At 45.8% G+C, this 10,856-nt stretch overlaps 1 protein-coding gene across 1 annotated transcript in view; it reads left to right on the top strand.

Moving 5' to 3' along the window:
- Positions 1-6,784: 6,784 nt before the first annotated feature.
- The window catches only part of B3GAT2 (beta-1,3-glucuronyltransferase 2), a 68,732-nt gene continuing 64,660 nt past the window's right edge, over positions 6,785-10,856 (top strand). The window contains exon 1 of the mRNA XM_069489019.1: positions 6,785-7,375. Coding sequence (XP_069345120.1) covers positions 6,785-7,375 — 591 coding nt within the window. The remainder of the gene's footprint in view (positions 7,376-10,856) is intronic.

The following is a 10,856-nucleotide window of genomic DNA, read 5'->3' as shown; positions in this document are numbered from 1 at the left end:
CATTTGGCAATGGACTGAAATCAGTAGTCGAGCAAGTTTTTTCAAAAGGATAGTTCTGTTTAACCATTAGGGAAAAAAGCCTATTGGTGGTTAATGAGGGAGTGAGTATAACAAGACACGTCTGACCTCACATCCTGTCCTGGCCATGATTTCTGTTTTAAGGTTTCTCTGGATTTCGTTCAGTTGGTTGGGAGGCTTAGGATTTTATTTTTATTTCTCACTATGAACTTTAGAGAGAGATCATCTAAACTCTTTCATTTTACATATGAGAAAACTGAGGCTCAGAGACAGACTTTCCTGAGAGCTACCCTGTGGCTGAAACTTTCTCTGGCCTTTATTTGGCACCCATTCCCTAAATGTATAGTGTTTGCTCCTAATTTTTGCCCTCAACATTGAAGGGCATACTGAAATATCTAAGAAACTGCATCCCACCAAACCAACAGCCATTTGCAAAGAACATTTTTATTTAAATAAATATAGACCGTTTAGAGGTAGTCCCTGCCCATTTTTGCTAAAGTTTACTTTTAGAATTTGCCCTCATTCCCAAAATCTTCATATAGAAACATTGTTATTAATAATTTAGAGGTTGCATTCTTGATCAACATAAGTGAATTACAAATAGATGTGATGAAAAGCTACATTTATTTGAAACTTCATCTAAAATAGAAAAATTACTATGATCAAGTGCCTATAAATGCACTCTAATATCATCTTTTCCAGGAAAGGCATGGTGACTGCCGCTTTTGATCTGGCTGCAGAGAGGCCTGAGCCCATGGCCACCAATATGGCCCACTGTGGTCAGCAAGGATCTTTCTCTTGGGGTTGGCACATCTTGGCAAAACCCCAGCCAGAACCACATTGGCTTTGAGAGTCATACGGTGGAGTTAGATGATTCAAGTAATATTTAACTGAGGCAGAAGGTTCTCTCGGGTATGGAGGACAATGTTCACTTACTAAGCCTTCTTTTCAGGTCCCTCCATCCAGCCTCTTTCCTGCCTAGGCCTCTGAAGTACTACTTACCATCAGTCACACCAGTCTTGATTTTAAGACCCACCCATCAACATTTCACTTTGGAGCCTTGAGGAAGCTGATGAGGTCTGTACTCAGTGCTCTTCACCTATTTCTTTATTCCTACGCGCACACCTGTTGGTTTCCTCCAATCATTATGCACAAGTCCCTATCAGATTGTAATTGCATATTAGTTTGCTAGGGTTGCTGTAACAAAATACCGCAAACTGGGTGGCTTAAACAACAGAAATTTATCGTCTCACAGTTTTGGAGGCTAGAAGTCCGTGATCAAGGTGTTAGTGGGGCCATGCTCACACCAAATACACTAGGGAAACATCTGTTCCATGCTTCTCTCCTAGCTCCTGGTGGTTTGCTGGAAACCTTTGGCATTCCTCGACTTGTGGCAGTACAGCTCCAGTCTTCACATGGCGTTCTCTCTGGGTTTGTGCCCCTGTGCCCCAAAATGTCCTTTTTTAATAAGGACACCAGTAATATTGGATTAGGGATCTACCCTCCTCCAGGTTGATCTTAACTAATTATACCTACAATAACCCTATATCCAAATACGGTCACATTCTGAGGTAGTGGCACAGGTTAGGACTTCAATGTATGAATTTTGAGGGGATATGATTCAACCCATAACACAACCCATAATATGTTGCACAACTCAGGCACTTGTAGTTTTTAAAACAAGGGCAGTAGGACAGCACTATTATCTTGGTAAACAAATTTTAGTACATAATAACCTATTTTATGTATCTTAAGTTTTTATTATGGAAGTGTTGAAACATGTAAAACATAGGCCCAGAAAGATAAGGAACCCCCATGTTTTCATTTCCCAGTTTTAACAGTCATCAACTCGTGCTAATCTTGTTTCATCCCCCTCCTCTGTTTTACATGTATAAACTACATTGTTTAAAATACTTTTGTCTACATTATCTACTTTGATTTTCATAACAGCTGTGAAATGTAGGTTATATAGTTTTACAGTAAAATTTATTTCTAACAAATTACTATTTTAACAAAAATGCCAATTTTTAAGATGATGAGGGAAAAAAAGAAAGGATGCCAGTATACCTTTATGCACGTTTTATTGAGTTTTTGTGTACCCTAACCCTTCACTGGCATGTTACTTGTTAGGGTAAATTGCCAATTTATACTTTTCTAGGAAATCACTTTTACTGAATAACCTTTTCCCCAATCCATCCTATAAAAATGGGATTTTACTAAACAAACTACCTAACGTCACGTATTATACATAGTGACTACAAATGCCTAAAATTTTAAGGAAACCTTATAATTTGAACAATTCTTAGCCCAAAGTGATATCTGCAGAGGATCTAGATGCATGAAAATAAAACAAACCAAATGAGCCATTTAATTTGTGGTTTGGATGTCATTTTTCTGACAGTTATCAATGAAACTGTCATGTATTCCTGGAATTGGGGACTATTAGAATTATTTATTTTGACGACATTCTTTCACATAATTGTGTCTGATATTTTAACAGAAAGTATGTTCACATGCATGTGGGTATTGACTATCAATACTTGCACATTATGTGCACATGAATTAGTTCTGATTCTTTTCAAAACCTGATTTGCATAATCACATTATTATATAGATAGGTACAAACACTTGATTTTATGTAGAGCTTTCTCTTGATCTCTTTCCTACTTGACTAAGAATATCAAAGCTGTCCCAAATGCTCTCTTGAAGGATGATTTAGTCACACTAGCAGAACCCCAGGCTCAAATGTCAAATGGGATCAGTTCTGTACAGTGCACTAATCATGCTGCAATATTTTTGCTGTTAAGGTTACAGTCACATATTACTCATCAAGGCAAAATGTAAATGTTTAGTGATTATATGGTATGTTTTTTGTTAACTCCCCAGATGGGATTTTTTTTTCACCTTTGTTTATTTGAGAACAACAACTGAATGCTGAAATGCAATGGCTGATGCCAGCAATCTAAGGCTTCATTAGTAGAGATGAAGCAATATTCACTTTGCTACACAAATAATTAGAGAGATTAAATGAAAACAAACACTGAGAGGATGTGCAGAAGCTCTGAATTTAGGTAATTATTTAAATTACTCTAGTGACTTCTACTACCAACCTTCATTATCAGCCACAGATCAAGCTTGAATTGTTTTATGTAAGAATATCATAAGCTATATGGAAAAGTATTATAGCTACTCAGTGATTACACTTCATAAAAATGACATTTTCTTCAAGTTTCCATTTAAAGGAGTTGTTTCCATTCTAACAAAAGCATAATATTTTGCACTGAAAAGTATTTTACCCTGGTTTTGTGCTTCAAATGGACATCCTTAATAATTTTTGTATTTTTAAATCATTAGATTTGATCGTAAAGGATTTAGGGACACATTTTTAAGCCACTGAATGCATTAATAAAACAATATGGCATATTCAGCCATTTCACATAAATGCCACTTGGAATCATGTTATCCTTATTGCATGACAAGCTGTATTTCATATTTGGGGCAAACTGATTTCTTCTTTCTTCCCCTCCCTACACGGACTTGGGAAGACTCTAATACACTAACAGGGATCCCCTTCCCTACAGGTGAAGGTACTGTATGTAGAGGCATTGTCAGTCCTGTTTAGAACAGATTTCACTTTATGATCATTTGATAATGATGACCCATCAAGATCTCCAGTGTTAAGATAGTCTTTTAAGATAGTGTTGCCTGTATATAGATACATACCATTTATTGACTGCCCATGTAATGCCAGCTCGTCTGCAAAATATGTTACCTAATTTATCTCATTTAATCATTACAAGATTCCCATAAGTATGTATTATTAACTCCATTTTCCACAATAGGAAACGTAGGCTTTAGGAGGCTCATTGACTTTCTAAACTCGCACGAGTAAAAGTAGCCCAGCTGGGAATCAAAGCCAGGTCTGCCTAACTCCAAGAACCATCATGCCCCCAACAGATGACTGAATGAGGTAAATCTGGGTGCAAATGCTGACTTAGGATAATAGAAAAAATGAGGTGACAGTCCTCAATGTGCTAGTTAAGTGTTGTGTTGTATGACACCAGTGAATTCTGGGCATCAGCTAAAGTTTCAAATTAAACTGCAAATTTGATTGGTTTTGAAAATGTTCCATTTCTGAATAGCTCTGTTTCTTGGAGAAGACACAATTAGGAAATAGGTTTTATGGTACAGTGGGACTAACCAACAGTTTCCCACTACCAAATTTAGTGATGTTTTTAGTACAATTCAGTAACTGCTTGTTTTACTCCAGCTAAGACAAGGCATTTCTCTTTAACCTAATTAAAAAATCCCAACTGGACAAACTAGACTTCAGTAACCTTGGGTTGGAGGGGGAGGTTGGGCAAGTGGATGTGTGTGCTGCTTTCTAATATTTAAGAAAAGCCTTTTCTTTAAGGGAAACCTTGACTTCCTTCCCCTTCCTCCTCCCCGCATGATGCTGGCAGGCACTTCAAGGCCTGACCAGGACACATTTTCCTGAGATTGTGTTATATTCAGAGGCACATTAAGCTATTGGAGAATACAGGAAGAGAGCTAATGGATTCCTTGTTTCCTATGTTTAGAATGCATTCATCTGCAGAGCTCAAAAAGTATGAGTTGTAGGTGACACAGGGAAGTCGAGATAGAAGGCTGGCTCTAGCGAGTGTGCAGAGGCAGGGTGTTAGTCTGGAAGTTCACTTTCAGGTTTCAGAATCTGAGGGGGAAGTTAGGGAAATTCACAGCCAACACCTGATTAACAGGTAGGGGGTTCAGGAGTAGGGCTGGGAGAACAGGGGCATCAGGAAGACTGGAGGGGCACAGCCCCAGAGCTCTTGGTTGCACCCTCAGAACGCACAGTCGGAGAGATTTCTTTGCGAACAAGTCTTAGAAAGGCAGACAACGGAGGGAAAATGGGTCCAGGAATCATTTATCCCAGGCTAGGGGACATGGAGAAGATCCTGCCGCTTTGCAAACACCTCCCTGGGCCGTTCCTGGGAAGCATGGCTCCTCTTCATTTTTCGGGGTACATTATATATCACCAGGCATTCGGCTAGAAGGTCGACTAGATAGAAAAAGTTTCCAAACTAAATCCAACTAAGCGCCCACTGTTTTCTTGGTGTCCTCCAGACACTGTCATGATTCTATATGTCATCATATGCTCTGATTTGGAAAGCACCACATTTATATTTAAGAAGGCCAACCCTGCCTGGCTGGCTGTGTGAAGTGTGACTTCTGCAGGCCATGCAGTGGGGAAGCCACCAGCTATACGCAGAAGTCCCACGTTCTATTTCCACTTGGCCACTTGCCTCTGACCCGAGAGGAATCACTTTAAACCCTGAGCCTCTGTTTCCTCATCCAGAAAATGAAGGTGATTCTACTTACCAGGCCTCTTTGAAAGGATCGTTGGGAGGGTCAAACGGAATAATTCCGGTGGCGGCGAACTGTGAGGGACTGTGACTACAAATTACTGAAGAAAAATAAGTTACACACACTCAGCTGGAGTTTTAGGAATTCCCCCCGCCCCGGTGAGCTAACTGCAGTCAGAAACCGTTTGATCGTTTGAATTGATTCTTTCTTATGGGCTATATCTCACTCACCAAACACCTATGTGCCGCACCCCTCCATCTCCGTGGGCTTCTGTTGATGTCTGCCATTCAGCGAGAGCGCTTTTTGTGCCGCTGTTCGATACACACCCCCACACCAACCCCGCAGCTGGGAGCCAGCGAAGAGACCCCTTTGCTCTCTCCCTCCTCTCACTCCCCAGCCTAGGCACCCGCATCGACGCGCGCAGCCCGGCGAGTTTTCCGCACATGAATGGCTTTTCCTGGCTCATTTCCAAAGACCGTGCAGTATCTCGGAGAGCGCGCGGAGATCGGCGAACGAGCACCATCCCCTCCCGGAGGTCGTGCAGCCCCACGGGGACCCTCCTCCCGCTCATCCTCCCGCTCATCCTCACGCGGTGCGGCGGCCTCCCGAGCTAGCCCGCGGGGCGGTTAGCGCCAGACCCAGCGGAGAGCGGGGGGGCCCCTCTCCGCCAGTAGCAGCGCTGTTGTCTTCCCACAGGAGGACTCGGGAGGACGCTCGAGTCTGCAGCGCCCCCGCCCCCTCGCTTTTTCTTTCTTTCCTTGCTTTGGGATCTTGCTGCCGGAGCCGAGAGAGGTTCTGAGAAGACAAGAGCCAGGGACAGGAGCGCAGGCTTCCGCTGCGGCGCGCGAACCGAGCTGGGGGCTCAACATCCCCGGCGCGCCCTTCCCGTCCTCGCCTCCCCGGCCGGCATGTAAGGAAGGAAAGCCCTAGCGCCTGTCTCCCGTCCTCGAAGGTGTCCCGGAGACCATACTGTGACCCGTGGCTGGAGCCCCTTTGCCCGCAGCACCTCGGGACTGGAGCGGCGAGGCGCACCCGGTGCCGGTTCCCGGCTCCCACTCTTCGGAAAGAGCGCGGTGGGGATCACCGCCTTCCCCGCTCTCCGCACAACTCCTGGGCCAGCAGCGCGCGGCTGGACGAGTCCTGCTTCCCGCCAGCTCACCCGGAGTTGGGGGCAGCCCCTGCCTGCCCGCCCTGGAGCCCCAGCTTCCCCCGAACCTGCGCGGATCCCCCACGCCCGGTTGGTGAGCCCCGCGGCTCCTGGTCCCCGCAGCACCCCAGGCCCCATGGACAGCGCACCGGCCACGGCTTCCTGAGTGCTGGCACCGCTGCCGTCCAGGCTGCGCACTGGGGTCCCCTGGCTCGTCCCCCTCTGGGGTGTCTGAGAGGCCGCGAAGCGCGCACCATGAAGTCCGTGCTGTTCAGCCGCTTCTTCATCCTACTGCCCTGGATCCTAATCGTCATCATCATGCTCGACGTGGACACGCGGAGGCCCGCGCCCCCGCTCACCCCGCGCCCCTACTTCTCTCCCTATGCAGTGGGGCGCGGGGGCCCACGACTCTCGCTCCGCAGGGCCGGCCCCGTGCGCGGGGCCGAAAAGCGCAACGAGTCTCGGCAGCAGCCGCAGCCGCAGCCGCAGCTGCCCACCATCTATGCCATCACGCCCACCTACAGCCGCCCGGTGCAGAAAGCTGAGCTGACCCGTCTGGCCAACACGTTCCGCCAGGTGGCGCAGCTGCACTGGATCCTGGTGGAGGACGCGGCGGCGCGCAGCGAGCTGGTGAGCCGCTTCCTGGCCCGGGCCGGGCTGCCCAGCACGCACCTGCACGTGCCCACGCCGCGGCGCTACAAGCGGCCCGGGCTGCCGCGCGCCACCGAGCAGCGCAACGCCGGCCTCGCCTGGCTGCGCCAGAGGCACCAGCACCAGCGCGCGCAGCCCGGTGTGCTGTTCTTCGCTGACGACGACAACACCTATAGTCTGGAGCTCTTCCAGGAGGTAGCGGCCGGCCCGACCCACCGGGAGTGGGTTTGCGGGGGGGGGGGGGAGGGTGAGGGAAGGGCGGGAGGGGCCTCGGGACCGCTGGGATGCCGTCACTCTCCCCCTTGCGCTGCCGCTGCACTTTTGAGTTCTCAGTTCTCCGTGCGCGCATTCGGGACACCGAGTGGAGCTGCTCCTCGCGGGCAGTCCGCAGCCTCCGCTGGCCATGGCGGGGGGGTGGGGGGTGGGGGGGTAGGAGGACCGCTGTGGCTCAAGGGGTCTGCTCTGAGGCTCTCTGTCTCCAGATTGAGCCAAAGGAATAGCACAGGTGTTAGGCACGGGAATGATTACTAGGGACCGGGCTCTGGCTGGCCTGAAGATGGAGCCCGGACCTGGAGGCGCTGTCTGTGAGGCAGGCTGCGAGAGATCAGAGAGGGACCCTGCACGGTAGGGGGATAGGCTTGGTGTACTCTGAGGCCCTTCAGTGCCTACAGCTGTGATTCCGAGTCTAGAACCATGTAGGGAGGAAGGTGGAGATGGTAAGCCTAGAGACAAATTTCTTCTAGTACAGTCACCTGGCACGAAAATGGTTGTTAGTGAAAACATTGACTTCTGTGGGGGTCCTCCCCCATCTCTACCCCGCACCTCGCGATAGTCCTTTCTGACCCTGAAGGTTACCGTCCCCCCCCGCCCCGAGTAAACCCTTTCTGACAAATGAGATTGTTCTGCCCTGCGGTTATGTCTTTTTGCAGCCCGAGGTATCATCTGGTCTGACCAGCTCCTTTTCCCAAACTTTCTCTAAGGCCTCTTTTTGGAGAGTTAGCCAGGCCGCACTTGCCCGGGGCCACTGTGTTTTGCTGCTCTCTGAGGTCCTGAGCGCGGCCCGGCCACCTGCTGCTGACATGGCCCATGCGTTCCCTTGGAAAGCCCTGTGCCCGCGCGCACACAGCCAACAGGCACAGCGTCAGAACAGGTGTTCTTCCCTGAGGCTGGCATTTTACAGTACGTGTGTGCAGTCTGCAGATGAGACTGAGTTGCATGGTTTTGTCAGTTTCTTCTTCCCTGTACACAAGTATAGCTAAATGTAATCTTGATTTCTTTGATGCCCTGCCATACTGTCGCCTTCCTTCACCTGAAACTTCTTAATATCCTGCCTCAGAGAGAAGAGAAAAATCCAACGTCTCTTCTCCCAAGTAAACTGGACATTTGAAAAATACTATGCATGAGCTGGACACTGAAGTGGTAAAATAATCTGTGTGTCTAGTAATCAAATACCCTAACTGCTCCCTCCACTTTCATCCTAATCTCAGCCTCAGCTCAGAGCTATTCTGTACTCTTCCAGTTTAATTTTTCTGTGTGGCTTTTAAAAATCCACTTTTTAAAGGTAATTGCTGCCTTCATTTCCATTTATCCTCCCCTTCATGAATAAAAGGAGTAGTAATTATTCTTCATCATTTCTTCTCCATCCTTTCACTATAGAGGACTTTCTTTAGCATTGTATAATATGGTCTCCAACCAAGATTAGAGATACCATCTGATTTTTTTTAATTGGGCTTTTATTTTGATCCTGCTTGGGTACTCTTTCCCCAAAAAGAAGTGACTTGTATTCTGAAGCAGAGACTTTACATTTTAATGCACCATAATTTTAAACCCCAAAGTATTTTTCCCCCTTCTACAACTTGGAAGTTGCTTTATCTGTGAATATGCATGGTCTTAAGTAAAATAATGGACATCACTGTTAACGAACCCTGTAGGAGGTTAGATAGTGAAGGGAAAATGATTCAGTTTATTCCCAGCTTCTAGCCTGTTGGTGTGAGATGTTAGATGCTTGGAAGAGTTGGCACACACAGGCAGTGAAATGATTCAGGACACAGCCTTCCTTTGATGCTTCCCAAGCTGAAAGGAGGGCTTGTTGGTGGGGGATATTAAGCAACAAGAGAAAAATCCAGTAGGTTTTTCACTGGATTATGGGGCATGGGTGCGAGGTGGGGGGAAGAAAATAAGGTAAGGAGAAAAAATGGTATTGTCAAAGAGGAAATTATAAAGGAAAACATCTACAACTTTCAAGACACTAAAATTTTGTACAGTGGGAAGTAATAAAATAATCAAATTAAGTTTATCTTAAAATAAGAGCATATGGAACTATTTTTTATGGAGTGGTGCCAAGTATGTAAAATATACAACAGAATATGAGGGGTTTTGTTGTTGTTGTTCTTGTTTTAAGCATAATAGGCATGGCATACTTAGAATTGGTCTTGTGGTCCCTGAACATTTCTCCCAAACAGTAATTTCAAGACTAGTACCTTTCTCTACCACCACCACTACATTTTTGGGATAGATGAGGCCTCTGTTCGCCATATATATATGTTGATACATTCAATTTTCCTTATCACAGCTGACTCTTTTCCTTGCATGGCAGGCACCGGTGAACTCATTGGATTAGTGGAATTTATAAATTCTTAGACTTGCACATTTTCCAGAACTTGAAATTTTTTTTATAAACCCTTAGTTTATTAATGAGATAGTTTATCATACACCCGTCCTTGGATTAATGAATCCATGGGGCTTATAGTCTAGACATTGTTCCCTTGGAGGACCAGGCAAAACATTTAAAAGCTGTGGCTCTGTGGGGAAAAGGTAAGATGCTGCCCAGGGATGCTGGAGGGCTGAGGCACATATCTCAGCCCTCTGGGTTGTGCACACACACAAATTAGTTTTTAAGTAATTCACGGTACTTAAGGAAAGAATGTCCCAAGTCAGCCTTCATCTTTTATTCATAATGCTTCTAATTTCCATGGTTGATGTTAAAGAAGATAAGATAAAAGGAGGAAAATGAACCAGGTGCAAATTAGTTCACTAAGTATTGGCTGCAAATGAAGGAAAGTAAAGGATGAAAGGTCTCAAAATTAAATTAAAGACGCAACAGGCAATCTGTGTTCAATTATTCCTCCTTAGTAACTGGAATGGTGCTTTTTCTTCTCCCATACTGCTAACTAATTTTCAGCCTCTCTTTTCAACTGAGCTGTGCTGCCAGGAAAAAAATATTTGCATTAAACAATCCTACCTTAACAGCCAAATCCATTTGCAAATGAGGCTTAGCGTGAGTCTTAGCCACAGAAAATGGGGCTGTCCATTGCAGAAGGAGGTGGCAGGGTTTTTTTCAAGTTGCAAGTACCTTAACTACTACTCCTGTTCTTCCTGTGGCATTGATGGGATTTCGCACTATGGATCACAGGTAATCCTGCCTGCGTGCACATCCTATCGATCTAGCTCTCTGGAAAAGCTTATTTGCAAAGGATTTAAGCTGCTTTAATAAAAGCCACAACTACAGATAAATGTGGCTTTATACCTAGTCATATTTTCAATGACACTATTGATCAAATTTCTGTTCTTTGCTAGAAAACCTTCAAAGCTTTCTTAACTTTAAAGCAGATGCTTTTCAGGTGAAGTTGGTTTCACCTTTGGAAATCAATTGAATTGAAAGGTTGAAAAATAGCAC

Source organism: Eulemur rufifrons, chromosome 15 (genome assembly GCF_041146395.1).
Source record: "Eulemur rufifrons isolate Redbay chromosome 15, OSU_ERuf_1, whole genome shotgun sequence".
Taxonomy (NCBI): Eukaryota; Metazoa; Chordata; class Mammalia; order Primates; family Lemuridae; genus Eulemur; species Eulemur rufifrons.
Note: the sequence above shows the minus strand (reverse complement) of the source record. Positions and strands in the feature narration are given on the sequence as shown.